Raw genomic sequence first — 25,170 nt, 5'->3', positions numbered from 1 at the left:
AACTCCAGGTCTACATGAGTCAGACAGTAATCAGATAATGGGGAAACTCCAGGTCTACACGAGTCAGACAGTAATCAGATAATGGAGAAACTCCAGGTCTACATGAGTCAGACAGTAATCAGATAATGGGGAAACTCCAGGTCTACACGAGTCAGACAGTAATCAGATAATGGGGAAACTCCAGGTCTACACGACTCAGACAGTAATCAGATAATGGGGAAACTCCTGTTCTACACGACTCAGACAGTAATCAGATTTCTGCTTTGCTACCGGCCAATAAACTCACAGAATCAGAAGCAACATAAACATAAAACTCAAACTTTATGTCACAGCTTTTTTTTTTAAACATCACGCCACTTTAGCTGAAAATATGAACATGAGCAGACGGAGAAACCAGAAAGAAATCAGAGTAAGAGTTCATAGCACTGAGAAATCAGATTACTGAGCTAAAATCCAGCCTCTTCATCAGATTTCTTAATCAGAATTGTAGATCGGAGTGTGGAGTTTACATGACCATTTATATAATCATATAACTGCAGAATCAACGTGCGGATTATTGAGTGCATGTAAACGCACTCACTGATAGCAGAAACACGAATGTGTTTTTAATATTGTGGCTATTCTGTGAACACACACACACACACACACACACACACACACACACACACACACACACAGAGTCTAGTTGTGGCAAGGTGGCCTGTACTTATAGCACACCTATTAGGACTTTATTAGGACCAGTGCCTCAGACTGAGAGTCTGCGTGACGTTCGAAGTTCAATTTCTATTACTAGATTAATTACAGTGGCTAAATTACAGAGCACAGTGCAGTACATTCACTGCTTTCACCAAACTGTGTTTATTAAACTCTTTTATATCCTCCCGGTTACCCAAATAAGAGGGTTATGTTACCAGTGTGGGTCTCTGTGTGTGTGTGTGTGTGTGTGTGTGTGTGTGTGTGCACGTCCCTTTCTATTAAAAAGATACTATTAAAAACACACCAGTCATCAAATATATTGCAATAAAGAGCTTATTGTGCGAGTAGTAATACCACCCAGCCTGAGTCCCGGTCTGAAGCGTGTGTGTATAAGTCTGTTACTGAAAACCATCACAGAAAAACACACCAGTCATCAAATGCGCTGCATTAAAGACTCTCAGTCTGAAATGTAACTGAAATCAGGCCATGACAGGCGAATGATGACACATCATAATTCTCCGACACCAGGGTTGCTGTTTCTCACCCCGTTCCGCGGAAACTGGGGCAGAGCTTTAGCGTTAGCATGAGCTGCGGAGCTGCAGTACACTGAGGGCGGATCAGGGCACAGTTAATTGGCCCGTGGCCGTCACAGGAGTGTTTTAGCGCAATAACGAGCTTCCACTGAAACACCGCCGGCTGCAGTGACTAAAGAGAGGAGTACTGAGAGAGAGGGGGGGGGGGGGGAGAAAGACAGTGAATGAGAGAGGAGAGACAGAGAATGAGAGATAAGAGAGAGAAGGAATTAGCAGAACGACAGATAGAGAAGACAAAGACAGGGAGAGAAAGGGAGAGGGAAGTAAAAGACGACAGATGATTAGAAGAAAGAGAGAAGAAAATGCGGAAATGAGAGAAAGAGAAGGAAGAGAGACAGATGGAAAGGGAAGGAAAGGAGAGAGAGAGAGAGAGAGAGAGAGAGAGAGAGAGAGAGAGAGAGAGAGAGAGAGAGAGAGAGACCTCAGGCAAAATGGCCCGGAGAAGGAGAGGAGGAGAGAGTGAAGAGGGAGCAAGAAAGAGAGAGAGAGATACAAAAAGAGAGAGAAGGAAGTAAAGGCTCTCCTTTACCTTTACAGAGAATAAGTGAATGTGAGAAGATGAGAGCGGAGAGAGAGAAGAGAAACAGGGAGCGACAGGGAGAGAGAGAAAGAGGGAAGAGAGAGGAGCAGAGAGAGACAGAGTTGAGAGACAGAAAGGTAGAGAAGGAAGAGAAGACAAAGGGAGAGGGAGGAAGAACAGAGAGTGAGATAGAAAGAAAATGAGGGGGGGAGTAAACAAAGAGAAAATAAAAAGGAGGAAGAGATGGAGAAAGAGAGAGAGGGACAGAGGAGGGAGAGTAGAGAGTATGAAAAGAGCATATTTACGAGTTAACCTTAATACTTTCCCACTGTTTCCAATATGATCACAGCGGCATAAAGAATGAAGAATTATTTTGTTAATTAATTAACGACTCACGCCAATCTGGCCATCTGAATCTGGCTGCATCCAAAACCACAGACTACCGCAATCAAACGTGCGTCAAGGTAGTACGAAACCGAGCAGCGCGGTCTAAGCCCAGTGCGTACAGATTGGCAGTGTGTGGCCTTGGAAGTAGCCACAAACGCAGCATTATCTGCCACAGTAAGGAGAAAGACAGGGGCGGAGATCAGAGAAGGAGAGGACAGGGGAGAGGAAGTGGGGATGAAGAAGGAAACAGAGAAGAGAAAGAAAGAGAGAGGGCCAGAGGAAGCTAGTGCTGAGGTTGCGACCCTGCTGGACCCGGTGAAAAGAGCAGCTCACACTGGTTTATTTCATCTCTCCGAAGCTGTACAGTGGCTGCTATTGTTCTGGACCACTGAGTCATACCCAAAGCACGGAGCGCATGTAGAGACTCGGACGCTGGGCTGCAGCACAGCAGACGGAGGTCACACACTCTCGCCCGTCGCTGTCACACCACATGGGCATTTTCTATTTCCGCACAGCACAGTCCCGAGAGGAAACACGGAAAATAGGATGCATGTCCAAGGCTCGCCGCACACTGGTGGAGACTTTAGCTGCTTGAAACTAACACGGAATGGAGATTAACGTAAAACCGCCAGCAACTCGCTGGAAACCTGTCGGATAATCAGGAATAACAGCTGCATCCGTCAGCTGCTGAACAAATTCCGTGACGCAGCCAATCAGAATGCAGATAACAAGCCAGGTGATGACACCAAACAACAGAGTTTCAATTGACTGACTTAATAATAAAAATAAAGCAGCTTCTCATTTTGTGAGTCATATGAATATGAAACTTAACCAATAACATTTCTTATTTACTGGCAACAAGTTGCTGTTACTGCCATTTATGGAGAACCGCATGAAATGTTCTAGCTAATATTCTTGTGGAATAATCGAATGAATTGCAAATCGACTTATTTTGCTTTGTCTGACTGTTACGTTTTGTAGATATTACGTTTCTAGTCGCGTGAAACTAGTAGCACGAACATTTCACAACATACAGCCAGCTCACTCGTGCATTGGCGTATAATGGCATACATTAGAAATGATTGGCACAGGGCAGATGTGAGGGTTCGATTAATATTTCAAAACAATATTTTATGATGTATTAATAATATACTTTACTCAGGAAGAGGGGAACGTTCATGCCACACTGGGTTATTACGCTAAAATCTCTCAATTCTTTACCAATTTACTGCATTTAGAACCCCACAGAAATAAATCATATATAATTATAAGTTATTATAAGTGATATATCTCCATAGTGCTCATCCGGACAGTCCTACATTTTACCTTTAACTATAATGTGTATGTCGCTGTTGTGGGAACAAAATCTTGTATGTCCATGTTTGTCATTTTTCAGTTTTTTGACATAATTTGAAAATACATGTTGCCTTTTACATTATGGGTGAAGTTCATGATGACTGGACCAAAATAAAGTGCCCAAAATTACTCAGAAAAAAAAGTCAGGTTCCATTGACTTACACTATTTTCATTCTCCTGTAAAGCTATCGTTTTGGAGATATGGAGAAACAGCAGGGATATGTATGTATATATATATATATATATATATAGGGTCATCATCGTTCAACATTCCCTATGCAACACACAATAACCATGTCTCAGAGCTAAGGATGCACCTGGCTGTCCCGTATCTCAGGACTTTTTGAATGTCACCACAAAGCTGGTTCTTCCTTTGTAGGAAAAAGCAAAGGGCTGAACTAATCCTCATCCAAAATCCCTCACGCCCAGCTCAGAACAACACGAAAAGTCGTGACTACTACTAAAGTCACTACTGTCGTGAGTGGTGACATGCTGTGGCCCCAGAGTCTGTAATGAAACATCATGAATTTAATGTTTAAACGGGCCGGGTTGCTTACTTCAATAAGCCATGATGTATCGGTACAGGCTACTCAGGCTAAGCACTGGAGAGGAGCCTCGCTATACCAGTCCCAGTCCTATGATGGTCCCTCCTGCCTCGATCGCGGCCTTCGCTTCAAGACGCCTCAGGGTTCTTCTGTTACGTCACAACCGAACTAGAGAAGCCATGTCGGCCCAAACGTTACCTGTGGGGTGGTACAATCTGTCGTTCTGGCCATTATAGATCATTAGACAGTGCTCTGGTTTTAAGCAAACAATTTTTTTTCTTTCACAGTTCGTGTTGCGGCTGACTAAGCCCATTTTTGCCAACTAATTCGTGCAGCACTAATAACGACAGCAGATGCTTTCATTTGTAAATGTCCACAGACGGAGCGGCGAGCTCTTCGCATTTTCATACTTGGCAGCCGGAGGGAAAGAATGAGGTTACACACAGAGGTGCCATGTCTCATGAGGTCTGCTTGGAGACATTTGGCTGATCCCTGCAGCCCACGCACACACACGCACACACACACACGCGCGCACACACACACACACACACACACACACACACTCATGCTGAACCGGGCTCTGTGCTCAGCCCTCGCCATCCGGCCACGCGACTCCATTAGCTGAGCTGCGGGCTTTTGTTTGCGTGTCTTTCACGCTTAAGAAAATTACACACGATCCTCAATGCGCTGACCCGGGAGCGCACATCATTTGGAAGCACTGCGTGTCTGTATGTGTGTGTGTGAGTGTGTGTGTGTGGGTGTGTGTGCCCTCAAATGGTCAAGCCTTATCATTTACATCTGCGACTGCCATTATCAATCTGCTGCGCATTCAGCCTGTCGTTAGGCATGAGATGCTAGCTAAGGGAGACGCTACCACACACACACCCATAGACTCAGACACTGAGAGAGAGAGAGAGAGAGAGAGAGAAGGAGAGAGAGAGAGAGAGAGAGGGAGAGGGAGAGAGGGAGAGAGAGAGAGAGAGAGAGAGAGAGAGAGAGAGAGGGAGAGAGAGAGGGAGAGACTCTCCTCCATCTCCCTTGGTATTATGCACACACATACACACATACATACACACTAGCATGTTGGCTCAGAGCCAGCCTATGCCTTACAGAACAACAGTGCCACCTAAAGGTAATGTTCCCTCCCTCCCTCCTTCCCTCCCTCCTTCCCTCTTCCCTTCAATCTCTCTTTCTCCAAACCTTCCCCTCTCATTCCACAACCAGAGCGTTTTCTGTTTGCCTCATAACAAGCATCTCATTTTAATGAGGCTTTGAAGCAATGGATTAGATTGATATTTGAGACTTATTAATGGCTAATCCGCTTTGGACTGGATACGGTTCTACCTTAATGGCCTAGGTTACTTCATGAGCATATTCTACCGAGCTTCTGACTTTCCACCGAAACAGACACGCTGCTGGAGAGAAAGAAAAGAACGATAAAGCGCTTTGTGTGGCAGGTTAGCGCACAGTGTCTATCTCCCTGGTTACATTACAGGATTAATTAAGGGTCAGTGCTAAAGCAGTGCTAGTGCAAAGGAAGAAAGGTTTCAAGCTTAGGAAATTTCAAAGGGAACGTGGAGGCACACACCAACTGAGAAGTTCACGCACAAAAACAAAAGCACAATCGTTACTCAAACAGGTTATGTTTGCTTTGATGCTGCTAAGAGAAAACAGATGAGTATATATATTTCTTTTAATTCGTCTTTGTGTTTTCATGGGGTTTTAAATGCCAAAGTGATAGAATGGTGATCGAAGTAGACAGGCGAGAAAAAAATGTTTCTTTCACAAATTTCTGACAGCACTGTACGTTTGCACAACAATGACAACTGAGCAGCACAGAATCCCCGTCTCTTCGGAAATTAACTTAGTCACCAACTTCGTTACCAGTTACTTCTCCATTGTTTTAGAGGTATATAAATAAATAACACAAGAAACAAACAAAACACAAATGCATGAGGTAAGCGGATAACAAAATGTAAATTGCCTGATTCCTTTCGAGTCCAACCATTGCTCGGGGTTTTTTTTTTTTTTGGTATAAAAGTATGAAGTACATGTATGGGTGAGGGGGTGGTTCTAATTTGTTGCTTTTCTTGTCCTACATTTATCAGATGCATAAATTAGAGCAACTAAGCTAGAACTGGCACTTTAGTACTGAACAGGGCAGTTATATGCAGTACTTATAGACCAGTAAAAGTGCTCTTTTACCTGTCTGGTGTGTAAGGTCCCACCCTTTGTCTTGAAGCCTCCTTGGGAACTGCACTCCGAGGCACTGAAGTGGTCTGAGCTGGTGGAGGAGCGCTTGGAGAGCGTGTCGCAACCTCCGACGAAAGTGTTGTCGAGTGGCAGCTCCTGAATGACGTGATGCTTTTTCACGGACACCGGAGTGTCGGCCTTGAGGTGGAAAGCGGACTGGGGCGAGGCGGACTTGTAGTGCCTTGCCAAGTCGGGGCTGCTGGGCTTGAAGGTGGTGGTCGGCGTAGCATTCCAGTCAAAGCGTCCGATACCAGGATCTTCCAGCTCGGCAGGGATGCTAATGGTGCCATTGATGGGCTCGTGCGTCGGATCGTCGGGTTTGTTCTCCTCAATGGTGACAAAGTTCAACAGGGAGCTTTTGGGCGACTTCCTTTTCTTGCGCTTCTTCTTCTTGTTCTGCTTGTTCTCCTGGTTGGGCGACATCCACTCAGCACCTTGCTTCTTCCTTTGAGCAGCTTTGAACTGCGAAGCATGGCGGCATCGCACCAGAACGGTAATAAAAATGACCACAATGACCACCATTGCACCTGTTACGATGGCGATGATGGTCTTCAGATTATCGACATTTGCATTAGTGCCACTGCTTTCGTCGATGTTCCTGTCCAGCGGCGTCTCCATCGTCCGGCGGATTTGGTCGTAGATGTGGGACGAATTTCCAACAGTGTCGTTCACGTAGAGGAAAACAAGAATCAGAGTGTGCAGGGACTTTGGATAACCAAGGTCACTGATGTTGACGACTAGCCGGTGGAGGCCAATGTCCGTGATTGTAGGCTTTTCCTCTAAGGTAATGTTTCCAGTCACGGGATCAATCCTAAAAAGTCCCTTTGTGTTGCCACTGACAATGGTATACTTCAGTTCCGCGTTCATTCCTGTATCCCCATCCACGGCGAAAACCTCAGCGACCACTGAGCCTGGAATCGCGGATAATGGTACTAACTTGAAGGAAGTGTTAGATGGAGGGAAGATGACGATCGGTGGGTTATCATTGACATCTATAACATTGATGGTCACTTTGGCGGCCGAGGAACATGGTGGGTGACCACTGTCCACAGCCCTGACGTCAAAGGTGTAGGAGCTTTGCTGCTCTCTGTCGAAGGACACGTTGGACTTTATGACGCCAGTGTAGGGGTCAAGGATGAAGTTTTCGTTATCATTAAGTATGGAGAGGGAAACCACAGCATTTTCGCCCGCATCTGCATCTGTGACTGTTATCACTCCGACCGTGCTGTACTTTGGCAGGTTCTCAGACACAAAGAACTGAAAGTGATTATGTGTGAATTTGGGGCTGTTGTCATTTTCATCTAAAATAGTGACGATAACCGCCGCCTGGCTTTGCAAAGCACGGGTACCGTTGTCCCTCGCTGTGACGGTGAATAAGAAACGCTCTTGGTCCTCTCTGTCAAAGACCCTGGATGCAGTGAGCACCCCTGTTTTGCGGTCAAGGTCAAAGAAAGAGGCATTGGGACCAAGCTGGTAGACAATTTCAGCATTCCTTCCACTGTCTTCGTCTGTGGCAGTGATGGTTGTGAGAAATAAGTCACGCGGGTTATTTTCCATGACCGCTAGTTCGATAACAGGCTGGCTAAAAATGGGCGGATTATCGTTCTCGTCCTCCAGTCTCACCCTAACCAGCGCTGTCTGGTTCAAACTGGGCTTTCCAGAGTCAGAAGCAACAATTTTAAAAATGTACTCTTTGGTGCCCTCGTAATCAAGCAAAGCTGAGGTTTCTAACAAATACTGGTTGTCATAGACTGCTTTGAGGTGAAAGGGCACGTCTTTTTCAATGAAGCAAATCACCTTCCCATTGACGTCGGTGTCCTTATCAGAGACAGTGATAAGAGCAATCTTGGTGTTAATGGGGTCTTTTTCAGACAGCATGACAGTACCATTGGTAGGACTGATAATGTACCTCAGGTCTATGTTTGGAGCGTTATCATTCACATCGGTCACATTGATCGTCACGGTGGCTCTGGCTGGACTGGAGCTCCCGTCGCTGGCTAAAACTGACAGTTTATGAATAGCTGTTTCCTCCCTATCTAGCGGCCTCTGCACTGTTATAAGGCCAGTGGTGGCATTCAGCGCAAAGAGCCTCCTTGTGGCGGGAGATACTTGGGTGCCAAACATGTATTTGATTTCTGCGTTGGAACCAACATCTGCATCTGTAGCCTGCAGCTGCACAACAGAAGTTCCAACCGGAGAACTTTCAGGAATGTGAACTTCTATCTGGCTCTCTTTGAAAACCGGCCGGTTGTCATTGACGTCAGTTACCGTGACCTGGAGGATGGCAGTGCTGGATTTCTGAGGGTTTCCGCCGTCCTCCACTTTGATTTTCATCACATATGTGTCCTTCTGCTCCCTGTCGAGATTCTGCTGGACGATCAGCTGTGGCCACTTCTCTCCTTCTGGCGTTTCCACGATATCCAAGCCAAAGGCGCTCTGGCCGTTGACCAGCTCATACTTGTGCACGCTGTTGGGTCCTGTATCTGGATCGGTAGCGGAGGGAATCGCAAAGCGGCTGTTGATGAGTGTGTTTTCAGGAATGGAAATGTTGATCACCGGGGAGGGGAACATCGGGGCATTATCGTTGGTGTCCTTTACGATGATCTTGATTTTGATCAATCGGAAGTAGTCGTTGGGCAGTATGACCACTTCGATTTCAAAGGAGCACTCGCTGTCCTCGTACGACGGTCCCGGGCAGAGTTTTTCTCTATCGATTCGGTTCGAGGTGGTAAAAATCTCTCCTGTGTTGCTCATCACTCTCAGTAGTGGGTTGTCCCCTGCTTTCGACACCAGCCGGTAAACCAGATTGTTGCTGGCCCCGGTGGCAGCGTTCATATGGGAGATGTTTAAGTCCTTTGGTATGTTTCCAATAAGAACGTTCTCTTGCAGCTCCTCCCGGATAGGGTAAATTAGCTCTTGGGCTATGGCTGGATCTAGCCACAGGCAAGCAACTAAGGTTGCCAATAAGTAGAAATCCTTTAAATCCATGACAGCAGTTCAATCGTGTTCCCCTCTGCTTTTATTTCAAAACAGTTATCCCCATGCAACGTGGTCACAGCCAAGGATTCATGGACCCGTGCTTTCGCAGATAAGGAGCAGCCAAGCGCAACCCTATGAATAGACAATATTACAATACAGGTCTTCATGAAATAATTCTATTATAGACAAGCCTGCAATTATGTGTCAGATAAAAAGACTGATGCACAGCAATTTACACATCCATATCTGGCATTGACACCAATGCATATTTGATAACATACCGTGTGCACTCATCACAAATAGTTCAGTGACATGACGACTTCCAGAGTGACAAAGACAGCCCTGGATATTACGGACTAGCTGCCTACAAAACAGATGTTTATCATCATGACATTCCCTACGTGATCGTGTTTCTTGGTAAATATCTGTCCTTTCCACCCAAGGACTGGGAGATAATGCAGCTGCTCTCTTAGCATCGTCTTTCAGCACCTTCCCCATAATAATGTGCATTACGACTCATGCAGTGCATCTGTCCAAACGCCCGTGCCTGTCTGCCCAAGTTTAAAGACACACAGACCTCGTTTGGTGCAAGTAGCAAGGCTGTGCACCGCAAAAAAATAAACAAATTAATAAATAAATAATAGAAAAACGCGCGTTAAGGTTTCCATTGCGATGCACGGTGGTATAAATGACATGCACTACAAAATAACACCACACTTTGACGTCTGCACAGCGCTGCACGGCGGTGTAAGTGATGTGCACTGCGAATAAAAGGCACCTTAACGTCCGCACAGCGCTGCGATGGAGAGCAAGTGATGCTGAGTTTGTGGGTTCGGACAGTTAAAGCGGTGCGTTTCCTTACCGACTCTTTCGCCTCTAATCTCGGTGCGTCTGGAGCGCGGATCCACGGAGGGGAAGCACGTCCACGAGCATTATCCTCGTTCTGCTTTCCAGCAGGTGCCCAAAAAAAAAAAAAAAAAAAAAAAAAAAAAGAAGAGGAATCCAACAGTTTCTGCTCGAGAAGCAACAAACACAGTCTCAGATACTGTCAGGGCGCGAGGGAAACGTGGAGACCGCAGGTGACCAGGTATGAGGACGCAGCTCCTCACCTCCACACACACGCTGTGTCCTCCAGCCTCCGGCGCGCACGCATACACACACACACACGTACACGTCCACACACACACACTCACGCATCAGCTATCCCATGAGGAGACAGAGGAGCTCGGGTTTAGGTTCCTTTTCCAGCTGCGCGCGACTCCTCATGGCTGCGTCTCCGCTCCAACTCGGAGTATGCCCAGAGGGGGCGGGGCCTGGACGGAAGAGACCACGCCCCGCGTGCGCAGGGCATTGGGCAGCCTACTCGTGAAGGGCAGGGCTGGAGTGTGATTGGACGGAATCAGCGCGAGAGAGAGAGAGAGAGAGAGAGAGAGAGAGAGAGAGAGAGAGAGAGAGAGAGAGAGATGCTGCAGAAGATCCAAACTGCCCCTGCAGCGCGAAACTGGGGGCAATGGGGAGGGCGAAGGGGGCAGTCAGAGATAGACAGACAGACAGACAGACAGATAAATATAGGGGAAAGAAAAACGAAAGAAAGACTGGGGGGTAAAAAGAGAGACGATACAGAGGGGAAAGAGACGTAAAGAGAGAGATGAGGGGGAGAGAGAGAGAGAGAGAGAGAGAGAGAGGGAAAGAGAGAGACAGAGAAAGAGAGAGAGAGACAGACAGAGAAAGAGAGAGAGAAAGAGAGACAGAGAAAGAGAGAGAGAGAGAGAGATAGAGAGAGAGAGAGAGAGAAAGAGAGAGGCTAAGATAATGACTCACGACCTTTTATTTAGGCATCATTTAGAAAAGGGGATAAGAGACTAAGAGGGACAGAGAGCATGTGTTTGAGAGACAGACAGACAGACAGACAGACAGACAGATAGATAGATAGATAGATAGATAGACAGATAGATAGATAGATAGACAGACAGACAGACAGACAGACAGACAGACAGATAGATGTGAAGCTGCCAGCTCTGATAGACAGAGTTCATATTACACGCCGTTATGAACAATAATAAATATTCTGCATAATAATATTACACAGCAGTATGTTTGCTCTCTATTTCTGCTTCTCTATGAAAATGTGTGGATGTGTCCCTTTTCTCTTTTACTTTAACCCTAATCAGTAAACTCGCCCCATTCTACCCTGTTCTGTAATAATCGAGCCAAAAATACCAAAATAATAAAGATGTAAATACCGCATTAAACACAAAACCGACCGTACAGGCAGCGCGACGCACTCGGTAAACGCCCCCTCGTAGCTGCAGGTGAGTGATTAGAGGCGGGTGAACGAAGCTGATGCTGGAGGCGCTGGAGGGAGAATCCTGGCCGTGCTGCGGTAAACAGCGCCACCTGCAGGACGGCAGGAAAACAGGCGAGCTGAACCGAGACGCGAGACGGAGAGACACCCAGCCGTCCTGCAGGAGATTGATACGGTCACAGTTAGCTTTAGCACTCAGCTCTGAGAAGGAAAGGACGGGGTTTTTGCTTTTTAACACCCCGTACAGCTAATACAGCTCAGGGCAAGTCCAGCAAAAATCAAATTTCAGACGAACAGTTCACTGCCAGTGTCCCCAGTGACAGGGTCTCGGATACTGGTTAACAGCTGTATGCAGTTAGATGTGTCTGAGGATTTGGGCCATGCAGTTTACATAAAATCAAGTTTGCCACTATTTGTATGTACAACTGAATCGAGTTATCATTATTATTATTATTATTAATAGTAGTAGTAGTAGCAGTAGTAGTATTATTATTAATAATAATAATAATAATAATAATAGTACAAAATAATATGGAGTCTTTTTCTTTATAACACCACCCAAGGGGTTAAAGCTTATTTTGGGTAGGGCCGAGCGGGTCAGGGATATTCAATAATGCAGGAGTGTAATATATTACAGTTTATAGTGTATTCCGGACTGGAGGAGGATGGAAACGCCCCTTTGATCCAAACGGCCCATTTTACTGGCAAAAAAGGCCCAAGGGCAGCGCTGCTCCATCACCATGGAGATTACCTATGAAACCCCACTCGGTGGTGTCACTTTCCCAGACAGATTTTATCAGTTTTCTTTAATGCACTGCTGATGTATCGTCATAAATAGGCAACTACACAGGCGCTGGCCACTTTATTAGAAACCCCTCCCCTGTAGCTCAACCTTGCTGGTGGAAAGTCAGAGACTCTGGCCACCTGTTGATGCACTGCTGTCCTTTCAACGCTCCACCTACAAATGCTTTCATTCACAGCTACTGGATAAGCTTTAGAAAGCTTTGGGGAGCAGCGCCACACACTGGCATTATTAGACTGATTTGAAACATTTTGTTCGCTCTATATATACGCTCTTTTTCCATGCAATCAAGGTTCTCAGACACAAATATCTGAGGGGATGAGAAAAACTTTCACTGGCTTCGGCTGTTTCAGCATTTCTAGGAAACATTGCGATATAACCAATGAACGAGCACGTGGGCAGAGCGTGGACAGGACAGCTTTACCTGCGGTCTGCGTTGTTTTAAGGACCAAAAAACCTTGTAATAATTTTACATGACTGTTTTTAAAACACCCTCTGTTCTGATTGGCTGTCTGAAAGTTGTGCCTCATTCAAAAACAATGTTTCGGCCTGGACAGTCAGGGCGAAACAGCCGTAGGCCGAACAGGCAGACATACGAAGAGATGTGGTTTTTTGTGACATCACAAAAACACATTGAGGTCAAAATGGGCTGTTTGTGCAGCTTAGTTCTCATATATGGACTCTAAATTATACTTTATTTTCTAAGGGAAAATAAGTGAAATAAACACCCTTCTGCCCATTTTAATGGAAAATTACTGTTTTTTTACTGAATTAACTGTACTGGGGGGGAGGGGGGCATAAAATTTTATATATATATATATATATATATATATATATATAGAAGCGGAAGATGCGTTAACTTTTTTGCGTATGAGTGTATACGACATCAATATCTTTTGTTTTTTTTTGTGTTTTGTGTAAAATGGGCCCTTCAATCATGTCGGTGTCACTGCTGTGCTGAAAATGATCCACCACCCAAACAATATCTGGTCAGCTGTGGTCAGAAACTGAGCAGTGATAGATGGGGTAGCTGGAGGCTGATAAATAGTGCAGCAACAGATGGGCTACAGTCAGTAATTGTACATCTGTAAAGTGGACCTGTAACATAGGTGGAGCTCATAAAGCAGCCAGTGAGTGGAAGAACAGAAGAGAAGTTTATAATAAAGCAGACAGGGGGGGTGGATGTTTATGGTGCTGGACAGTTTGTCTTGCGTGTCTTTGGCAGTCGTCCTACGCTGTAATGTTACTGACTTTGTCACCTCATGCTAGTCCACCTTGTTGAAGATGACAGCCTCTTCACTGCTGCATCATTAAAATAGCAGAAGTCAGATAAATGCCCGAGACTCCCTGCACTGCGAAAAACGAAGTGTTCAGCCTACTTAAAAAACTGCAGGCAACAGTTTGCATGAATGGTTTTGTGCAACCTGTGAAATTCTGGTCACCCAAGTCATCAGTTTGTTAACAGGTAGAAGCTGGAAAACGTTTGACAACGTGCTGCTTTAAAGAAACGGTTCTGTCAAAAATGCAAAAAAACTTGATAAAATTGAATGAAAGTGACTTAATCACCGATTAGCATTATGACCACTGGCTTACATTCATCGCATGTCTGCTCCTTTATGAACACATTCATTTCCTTTAAAATAATAATGACTTTACCAAACAGTGAAAGATTTAACGAACTGCATCTTTTCTAACTGAGGAATGTGCACCACGTTAAGTGGATCAGACCAGGTGGTGGAATAAATAAGGCTTTTATTGTGCATTTTCTAAGCCCTTTTAGGCCAGTAGGATGTGTGAGCGTGTCGTGAACAGACCTCTACCCTCGTCGTCTAATGAATTAGCAGGTCTTGAGTGGATTTTTGATGAAAAGTGTTCGTCTAATGGCCGCAAACCTGCAGGTTTAGCTCAGGTGTAAAGAGAAAATGAAAGGTGCGTAGCTTTGGAGCTGCACTGAGGTTAAAAGAGGTCACTGAAGTTTTTCAGCGAAGATGAAAATGTAAGAAATGAGCAAAGCCGTCCAGAGATTCCATCTGACAAAGCGCCCGGTCCATCTTTATTTGGTCATTTACCTAAAGGCTAAGTGTTACTTTAAATAGAGAAAGTGGCATGTAACGTGTATAAAAACGTAACATGTCTAAACGAAAGAAGCTCAAAGCCAGAGCACCAATCAGGGCCCAGCGGTCACTTTGTTTAGAGCTGGTTTTGACCTGTTGGTCATACCGACCCAGTGCAGCACGCGGTTCAACGTCAGCGCAGCAGCGTAAAACTTTGGGAGAGTCTGTTCAACATAAATGATGAACTAACCTAACTTTGTGTAAATAGAGCTCAATATAGAAATATGTCCACATATGCAGTCGAGACTGACGCGGCTTTTTTCTTAATTTCTACAAACACCGTTTCATTTTATAGTAAATGAGTTTGGGCTGGTTTATGTTTATGAACAGACGCCTACAGATCAACATAGTAAAGGAGCTCATCTGTGATCCTGAGTTTAAAGCCAGTTTTTATTCAACTTAAACTTGGAACTAAGTTGTAAATAAATCTGAAACTGAAACTTTGCTTGTGTGTAAAAAGTGATTTCAGAGCCACTCGGTTCTCCCTGATGGAAACTGTTTACCTTCAGTGTTTTGTGCTTCTGATCATTTTAATAGACGTCAGCGTCACTAATTAATGACGTTCTATTAAAAGACTGGTTTACCAAGAGAGACGCTGGAGGACTTTCACCTGAAATGAGTTCATGAAGCCAAGTCTGGTTATAAAAATGATAACAGGACATCAGAGCCAGAATTCCTCTTTTAGTACTTTTACTTTATACTTAAGTACATTTGAAGGGAAATACTTTAGTACTTTTACTCAAGTGGAGGTCTAAAGGGAGGAACTTCTACTTCTACTGGAGGAATATTTTACCTTGGGTGTCTCGACTTTAACTCAAGGACATGGTTTGTGAACTTTGTCCAGCACTGAGATAAACACACATATAAACATGTGTTGCCACTTGTAAACAACAAAGAAACATTTCTATAGACAACATTCAAGCATAGCTATTGCCTTAATGAAGTCACATCAGCTAAATCACCCTTTTCCAGTTCTGGGGCTGAAAAAGGTAACCCGTTTACCCGACGTTGCAGCTTCGGATCTTGGCCATGCTTTCGTTCTTTCGTTCTACGGTCCCTAACTTTGCAGGTTGCTAGATCAGCTCACAGGCCCTTTCCAACAAGCCCACCCCCGTCTCCCTACTCCCTTCCCTTCCCGAGACATTACCCTGGGAACATCGCACTTTAGACATTTACAGGACTTTGAACATTTAAAGAGGCCCTCTGGAACAACCACCACCACTGAAGATCACCAGCTTATGTCTGAGACCCACCCCTTCATCCAGTAAAAACCCCAAGTCGACACACATCACCGTTCCCAAGATATGACCAACTTCCCCCATTATTTCCATATTTCCATAAAGTTATTGAATAACTACTTCATGACTCCTCTCATCGTCTCCATCCTCTGTTCCAGGCATAACAGACGTTTCAAATGTATGTTCTTCTCAGAATGGCTTTCTGGGCTTGGAGTGAGACGTGAGGCTTGATTTGGTCGAGGATTCGTTTTCTTTGCTGACTAAGACACTCTCAAAACTCTTCGCAAAAACCAAAGTTCAAAGGCATCTATATTTCCCTGCCTGGCTTGTTTATTGTTTAGCTTTCACATACAAAAAGAATCACAGAGAAGATCACAGACCGGACCGTTCAGGTCTTTCTCTGCAGAGACAACCATTATCACACGTTAAAAGCATAGTACAGCGCATGAATACACAGATACAGACATTTCTATATTTATATTTACTAACCGTCGTGTACAGACGGGTAACGTATAGCTCAAAATAATAAAAGATTTCCAGTCATCTTCATTTAGTTATTTAGCGAAAGGTTAAATGTCACTTTATAGATACGTATGTAGAAAACGGACGAATATTGTTCAGGACTTAAATGCTACAGCCTTGAAGCTGTTATTTCTCCAGGAATGAGACAAATTTAAATGTTTAAAGCGGGGATTTAAACGCTCTCCTGCTCCAGAAGCCCAGTGCTAACCTGCTGTATTCAGGCTGTTCTCTTAACTGCACCGAAGGGAATAAATATTTTAGCGAAAGTGAAATGACAGAGCAGCTCAGGGGCAAAGCTTCAGAAGCTTTTAGCCTCAGCGCTGCTGGCTAATACAGCGGTTAATGCTAGTGGAGTGTTTGGCATTCAGGGAAGGAACAGGGTGCTGTTAGACACACACACACACACACACACACACACACAAAATGCATATGAAAAAATGTACAACTGAAGAACTGTACAACAGAACTGTATACTGAAATGGTGCAACAGTGGTGTGTATTAATGTGTATACAGTGTGTATGTGTATATATTTAGAATGTATCACTGCTGTCGAGCAATACTTCATATCTACATTTATCATTTTTCAGTTTTTGACATAATTTGAAAATACCTGTGGTCCTATATATTGAGCGTAAATTTCATGATGAAAGGACCAACAGAAAGTATCCAGATTTGCTTGGAAAAAAGTGTGGTTCCATAGACTTACATTAAAAGTAGAGTGTGTCTTTTCCTTCTCCTGCAAAGTTGTCCTTTTGGAGGTATAAGGTTTTGATCCAACAACAGTGATATATATATATATATATATATAGTGTGTGTGTGTGTGTATGTGTGTTTCTTTTCTTATATATTTTTTGTATATTTAAGTACTAGATGGAGGCCACACACCTGTAACGCCTGGGAGCGAGGAGGCGGACGCATATGCGGAGATAAGTGAGTTTTATTTTGGGCAAATCCAGGGTCACGACCGGAAAAGTCCAGGTTCAGAAACAGAAACACAGAATCCAAACAACGCCAAAACATCGAACTTCAAAAAGTAGACACAAACATCCCAAACAGCACGTCAAACAATACGTACATCAAACAAACATCAAACACATCCAACAAACCAAACAACGATTCAAACATCAAACAAAGACCAGCAAACACAGGCCTTAAATACAAACAGGGTTAAGGAGGGACAGGTGGAAACACAGGTGGGAACAATCAGGGGCGGAGTCACAAAACAAGGGGCCGGACTGGGGATCAAAACAGAAAACACGTGGACCAGACCAAAACACGAACACATGGACAGGACTGGGAGGGGCATTTTCACTCACCTTCGCACCTGTGTTAATGTGATGTGACATTAAACGTGATTTGATATATATCACTGTTGCTGGAACAAAACCTCGTATCTCCATTTTTCAGTTTTTGACATAATTTGAAAACGCCTGTTATTCTTTACATTGTACGTAAATATCATGATGAATAGAAAATATTCTGGTTCCATTGACTTACATTAAAAGTGAAGTAGGTTTTTTTACCTCTGTTGTAAAGTTGTATAGTTATATATATATATATATAGAGAGAGAGAGAGAGAGAGAGAGCGCAAGAGAGAGAGAGAGAGAGAGAGAGAGAGAGAGAGAGCGCGCAAGAGAGAGAGAGAGAGAGAGAGCGCGCAAGAGAGAGAGAGAGAGAGAGAGAGAGAGAGAGAGCGCAAGAGAGAGAGAGATAGAGAGCGAGAGAGAGAGAAAGAGAGAGCGCGATAGATAGATAGATAGATAGATAGATAGATAGATAGATAGATAGATAGATAGATAGATAGATAGATAGATAGATAGATAGATAGATACTATCCATCCATCCATCCATTTTCTAAGCCGCTTCTCCCTCAGGGTCAAGGATAGATACTATTACTATTAAGTAGTAAGATACTACTAAAGGAAAAAAACACCCTATAATAAAGATTATTTCTGCTAGCATCTCTACGAGATTCTAGCTGTATGTTACTTCTAGGCTAAAAGCATTTTGACACGTAAGGTAGGTTAAAAAAAAATAGCATTTTAAACTGCAACACACATTAACAGATATTTTACCTCGTATCAGTTTAGCTTACAGAGTAAACAGCCTGGCAAAGAGCATCTCTAACAACGGACTGATACAGTCAGAGATGTATTTAGGACTTCCAGAAGGCCTTGAGTGACATTTTCCTCACAAAACTAGTTCCATATGTTGTAAATGAAAATGTGTTTTTTTAGTTCCTTATTGTTGGTCGTTAATCTGATGCATTAGGCCTTCAGTTCAGCTCCTGACATCCTAATCAATGGGAAAGCTCACCACACTATCAGAAATGAAGGTTCTGTTCCGGTCCATTTTAGTCCATCAAGGTACAAACAGTGTAAATGTTCCCTCAAAGCTCCAGCAGTGGGTTTAAGGTCTGATTGTGGAGCTTAAATCAGTTCCTCCAGGTGAAAAGTTGGTATTTGTTTCTTTTTCATAACCGAATGTTCTAAAACAGAGCAGTAGAATAAAAGCCTGGAGGCGAGGTGAGTGGAGTCAGTCCAGCTTAGAACACATCATTTCAGTGGATTATGGTTCAGTCATGATCCCCGACTAAAGGCACTGAGACGGAGCCTTGAGGGTTCCACACCAGTGACGAGAAGGGTTCCACACCAGTGACGAGAAGGGTTCCACACCAACAGTTTAGAACCTTTATATCTAAAAGAGTGCAGGCAGTGAGTATTTAGATACTACAGAGAAAAAGATCCTGATTGGACAATTTTTTTAGTATCTAATACTTTTTAATATCATATAAATCAATAGGCCATGGTCATATAAGGACACTGAACATCTCAGACCTACTGTCTACCTGAGAGTGTGTGATTGTGTGTGTGTGTGTGTGTGCATGTGTGTCTCCAGGGTTCTGGCCAGTCCTGCTATCTTTAGGCACAATCTGGGCTGGAGCAGGATTGGACTGAGCAGGCTGGAGAGTGATAAATGTTCTACACACACACACACACACACACACACACTGGCTGAGAGTGTGTGTCACCATAACACAGACACTCTGCGTGTCAGAGACTCGCGCTGTACTAATACACACTGCACCACAACACCGCAGCAGGAGACTAAGGCTGGAAACTTTCTCCAGACCAATCAACAGGTCAAAAACCCATATCACTGAAAAAGTGACTTTCTCTGAATAAAAGAGTTTGATATTCTGTTCCATGTAAACATCTTACAATGCTACAGAAATGAAAATGAGGCATTTTACACTAAATCTGCCTCCAGATCTTTAACATCAGAGTGAAAGGCCAATGTATGACTTTTATTTTGTTTCCACCACACATCATGTTCCTCCTGAAGGTCAGCATTAATATTATGGAAATTTGAATTTACCTTTTTCTTAAAAAAAATAATAAAATAAAAGACTCTGATATATAACGTAAATACGCACAATACGGGGGCAGTCGTGGGCTGGAGGTTAGGGAACTGGCCCTGTGACCGGAAGGTCGCCGGTTCAATCCCCAGCACCGATAGTCCATGACTGAGGTGCCCCTGAGCAAAACACCTAACCCCCAATTGCTCCCCAGGTGATGTGGAAAGGGCTGCCCACCGCTACGGGCAAGTGTGCTCACTGCCCCCTAGTGTGTGTGTTCACTAGTGTGTATGTGGTGTTTCACTTCACGGACAGGTTAAATGCGGAGGTGGTATTTGTGGGATTAAAAAAGTATCACTTAATTTAATAAAGCCCAGGCTGCAGCCGAGGTAGTGCAGGTCCTCAGTAGGACTGTCCAGTGAAGACTCCTCCTTAGTACCTCTGAGGAGATGATTTTTATGTTGTACGATAAACTACTAACACACAAATACTTCTAAATAATATAGGACATATGGATGGTATACGATATCTGGGCGAATGCTTTAATTAATCAGTCACTTTATAAGGTAAAGGTTTCCACCTTTTTCATGGTGCTGTTTCTTTCCCTCGGCATCGTTCGTGCGTAGAGAGCTGCATTTCTAGGCTGAATACGAAGGGTCCTTCACTTTGGAACGGCCGAGAAATGCAGCCTGGACTTTGGAACGCAGCTAAAGTCTCAAAACACATCGTTTATTCTCCAGTTCATTTAATCCACACATGGAAACCAAGAACAGTCTTCATGGTTGTGACGTCATAACCATGACCGCATTACCACATGACTGCACATTTTCAGTTTATCCCCACATCATTCTGCCTAAAGCAGTTTGGCGCCACCCATTCCTGCCGGATGTAGAGACTGGAGACAATCTGACGCAGAGTCATTAGAGTGGAAGACGAGGAATACACTGTTTAAATGTTGGGAGGTGCGTGGATCATTGCAGCCTTCCTAGTCAAGTCAAAGTTTATTTATATAGCACTTTTCACAAGAGGTGTCGTCACAAAGCAGCTGTACGGAAAAATCCAGGTCCGAGCCCCCATGAGCGCCACCAGTGGTGACAGTGGCAGGGAAATCTTCCTCTGGTCGAAACCGGATTGCTAAGGATCCCCACTGCTGAAAGGAGTGGCTGGAGTTTATTTGATCACCAGGTCCACCAAAGTTTGCTGTCTGATTGAAACAGTTTCCTCCACATTTTAGCCCAGACTGCTTTCTGAATGAGGCCCAGCACTCGGCAGCCAATAAGAACAGAGCTCATTTGAATATGGCAGCCTTAAAGACACAGCATCCTAAGGGATAAAGCGAGGTTGGAAAGTGGTGATGTGAAAATGAATTACAACTGTTTCTGTTATGTAAGACAATACGATGGGTATTAGTGGACTTCTGGATAAATAATAAAATAGAAGAAAATATGTAGAGGATGGGAGTTAATTGAGAAACATATAATCCCTCTTTTCCATCAGTACCCCCCCCCTCTTTTCTTATCTCTCTCTCTCTAGTAATCCGGCAAGTGTTTTTCTCTGTAATTAATGCAGAGGTTTTCCAATCAAATCAGACGGGAAAAAAGGTTGAAATGGAAGAACCATGTAAGCTGGAGCTCAGAGAGAGAGAGAGAGAGAGAGAGAGAGAGAGAGAGAGAGAGAGAGAGAGAGAGAGGATTACAAAAAGGGCAAGGAAAGAAAGGAGGAGAGCAAGTAAAAGGAAAGAAAAGTGAGAGAGAAAAGAAAGAGGAACACAGAAAATAGGAAAGAGAGAGAAGGAAGAGAGAGAGAAACTGAGGCACAGAGAAAGGGGAAGGAAAGAAAAATCAAAGATGAAAACAGAAAGAGAGAGAGAGAGAGAGAGAGAGAGAGAGAGAGAGAGAGAGAGAGAGAGAGGAAATTAGCTGCAGTCTCAGAGATGGAGTGAATATGGAGTTTTTTTCTCTAACAATAATAATCTTTTCCTCTTCCAAATGGAATTTCATCTGCTCGGCCTGTGGGGAACCAGCCAGTGTATATTAATTACAATCCTGATGTGCGGCTATTGAAATCAGACAAAATTAAAATTTCTCCTTTTCAATTTGCTTCCCGAGAAGGAAATGTCAGCAGACAAAGAGGGTTTTTTTTTCTCTTTCGTCTCTTGCTCTTTCATTTTTTCAGGCTCCTTGTGACATTTGTTAATGCGAGTATGTTTCACATTTTTACAATTTTGTAATCCGCAGCTTGTGGAGCAGATTGGAGCAGCTGGAAGTGGGAGAGAGAGATAAAGCACTGATTAGCCACAGAGTGAGTCACACACACACACACACACACACACACACACACACACACACAGTTAACACCAGGTGTTCACCTCCTCCTCTATTTTCTATCTATAGAAGGCTGTAACACACTTGCCCATCCTGTATGTATTTACTTATATACACTCTGTCTCCAGCACCTCCAGCCACTCCACACTAAATGTCCAAAAGTCTGCGGACACGTACTCCATCAACATCTCCTCTGAAATTGATGGGTGATAAGCGGGCGTTCGTCCTCTCTGTGCTGCAGTAACAGCCTCTACTCTTCTGAGAAGGACTTGCTGGAACATTGCTGTGAGGACTTGACTGCATTCAGCCACAGAGCATTAGTGACGTCAGCTACTGATTAAGGGTGCGACGATCAATCAAGTTAGTCGGCTGTAATCGACCACCAAAGTAGCTCATAGTCGAATAGTTGATGATGTCATCACGTGTTTTTCTGGTGCCTACTAGGGGTGTTTTGACATTACTGCTTACTCGAGAGTTAACACAAGCATGATGTCAACCTTGAGAACAAAAAGCATGGGAGCATTTCACGCTCAACTCCAAAAAAGGCTGTCAGTTGTGCTGTTGGTAAAGCCGACCTCAGCTGGCATGGAATCACGTCCTCCGTGTTGGAGCATCTGAAGAGGAAACATGTCGCCTCATTGGATGAAGAAGATACACTATATTTCCAAAAGTATTCACTCATCTGGCTTCACACAGATGAGCTTGAGTGACGTCCCATTCTTAATCCATAGGGTTTAATATGATGTCGGCCCACCCTTTGCAGCTATAACAGCTTCAACACTTCTGGGAAGGCTGTCCACAAGGGTTAGGAGTGTTCATAGGAATTTTTGACTGTTCTTCCAGAAGCGCATTTGTGAGGTCAGACACTGATGTTGGACGAGAAGGCCTGACTCACAGTCTCCGCTCTAATTCATCCCAAAGGTGTTCTATGGGGTTGAGGTCAGGACTCTGTGCAGGCCAGTCAAGTTCTTCCACACCAAACTGGCTCATCCGTGTCTTTATGGACCATGTTGGAGCAGGAAGGGGCCGTCCCCAAACTGTTCCCACAAAGTTGGGAGCATGAAATTGTTCCTTTCACTGGAACTAAGGGGCCGAGCCCAACTCCTGAAAAACATACCCCACACCATGATCAAACTTTACCACCAAACTTTACACTCGGCACAGTGCAGACAGACAAGTACCGTCTCCTGGGAACCGCTAAACCCAGACTCGTCCATCGGATTGGCAGGTGGAGAAGCGTGATTGGTCACTCCAGAGAACACGTCTCCACTGCTCTAGAGTCCAGTGGTGGCGCTTTACACCACTGCATTCCACGCTTTGCACTGCGCTTGGTGATGTAAGGCTTGGATGCAGCTGCTCGGCCATGGAAACCCATTCCATGAAGCTCTCTACGCTGTTCTTGAGCTGATCTGAAGGCCACATGAAGTTTGGAGGTCTGTAGTGATTGACTCTGCAGAAAGTCGGTGACCTCTGCGCACTATGCCCCTCAGCATCCGCTGACCGCTCTGTCATTTTACGTGGCTGACCACTTTGTGGCTGAGTTGCTGTCGTTCCCAATCTCTTCCACTTTGTTATAATCCCACTGACAGTTGACTGTGGAATATTTAGTAGTGAGGAAATTTCACGACTGGACTTGTTGCACAGGTGGCGTCTGATCACGGTACCATGCTGGAATTCACTGAGCTCCTAAGAGCGACCCATTCTTTCACTAATGTCTGTAGAAGCAGTCTGCAGGCCTAGGGGCTCGGCTTTATACACCTGTGGCCATGGAAGTGACTGGAACACCTGGATTCAATGATTTGGATGATTGACTGGATACTTTTGGAAATATAGTGTATATCTCAGTAAGATAGGCGTGCTAGCGAGCTACTTAGCTAATGCTAAAGCTAAAAGTCATCCTACTTCATGAGCTGAGCTGTAACATATATATATATATATATATATATATATATATATATATATATATATATATACAGGATGGGCCTTTTAATGTAAAGTAGAACTTGTTGTAATTGTTCATTTTGAGGGGTTAAAGAATATGAGCTGTAGTTTCTGCCATTAGGCTAAATGATACAGTTACAGTGGTAATGTGTCACTTTCTGTTCACATTAAAAACACCTGCCAGTTTTAAGCTTCTCAGTTTAAGATTTCAGGCCCTTCACGTTTTTCACACATCCACCACACATGACGTGCTCAGGATAAATTTTCACCTAAAAATGTCGCTTTTGCCTTACACTTGAAATTACAGTGCCTTAAAAACACTGCAAAAGTTGCATATCGCTGCTGTCAGAAGAAAACCTCATATCTCCATTTTTGTGGTTTTTCAGTTTTTGACATAATTTGAAGGTGCCTGTTGTTCTGTACATGGTGTGTAAATTTCATGAAGAACGGTCCAAAAGAAATTTCCCAAAATTACTTGTAAAGACGTCTGGTTCCATTGACTTACATGAAAAGTGAAGTATGTTTTTTCCTTCTCCTGTAAAGTTACAGTTTTGGAGATATGAGGTTTTCTTCTGACAACAGCGAAATACAGAGAGAAGATTGCTGCAGATATTTTTAGCAACTTTACAGATTAAGGGAAAATAAATTCATAGTGCACTCAGAGAGCGGCTGTTGTGAACTGAAATGAGTCAACAGCGTCTGAAATGATTCCAGAGTAAGGCCATTAAATTACACCCAAAAATACTGCTATGATTATGCCATTAGTGCCTATGGCGTGAGAAATGCCACAGTACGTTAACTTTGCATTAGAATAATTTCTCTCTGCTATTAGTTGCCATTAGTTACCAATGAGGCTCTTTTCATGAACGTCACCCTCCTGGTTGCATGCTGGGTTATAATTTCCCGCCAGGCCAATCAACACCATTTTTGTGTCAAGAAAAAGAGAAGCAGCCGTCGGATCCCTTCATCCTTTTCATGAACTGCTAAACCTGCGGTACAGGTTTATTTAACTAGTGAGCCTGCTGGGCAACCTGGGACCAGCTGTTGTTGATGTTCTTTTGTTTTTTTCTTTTTTGGGGCATTTTAACTTACAAAAAAATAGGATTAGTTGATGGTCTGTATTTTTTTGTTATATATATATATATATATATATATATATATATAGTTACAAGCTGTTTCTTTGCTTTTCACCTAAAAACAACTCTTAAAACAAATTCACTATTCCTGAAACTAATA

General features: G+C 43.9%; 1 protein-coding gene across 2 annotated transcripts in view; it reads right to left on the bottom strand.

Annotated features, from left to right (window-relative positions):
- Positions 1-10,628, bottom strand: part of LOC108430850 (protocadherin-9) — a 492,739-nt gene extending 482,111 nt beyond the window's left edge. For both annotated transcript variants that reach the window (XM_017703638.2, XM_017703639.2), the window contains exons 1-2: positions 10,192-10,628; positions 6,303-9,461 (exon numbers count right to left, since the gene is read on the bottom strand). In XM_017703638.2, the coding sequence (XP_017559127.2) occupies positions 6,303-9,338 (3,036 nt within the window). In that variant the 5' untranslated portion in view covers positions 9,339-9,461; positions 10,192-10,628. The remainder of the gene's footprint in view (positions 1-6,302; positions 9,462-10,191) is intronic.
- Between the last annotated feature and the right edge of the window lie 14,542 nt (positions 10,629-25,170).

Source organism: Pygocentrus nattereri, chromosome 30 (assembly GCF_015220715.1).
Source record: "Pygocentrus nattereri isolate fPygNat1 chromosome 30, fPygNat1.pri, whole genome shotgun sequence".
Lineage (NCBI taxonomy): Eukaryota > Metazoa > Chordata > Actinopteri > Characiformes > Serrasalmidae > Pygocentrus > Pygocentrus nattereri.
This window is presented reverse-complemented; position numbering and strand designations above follow the sequence as displayed.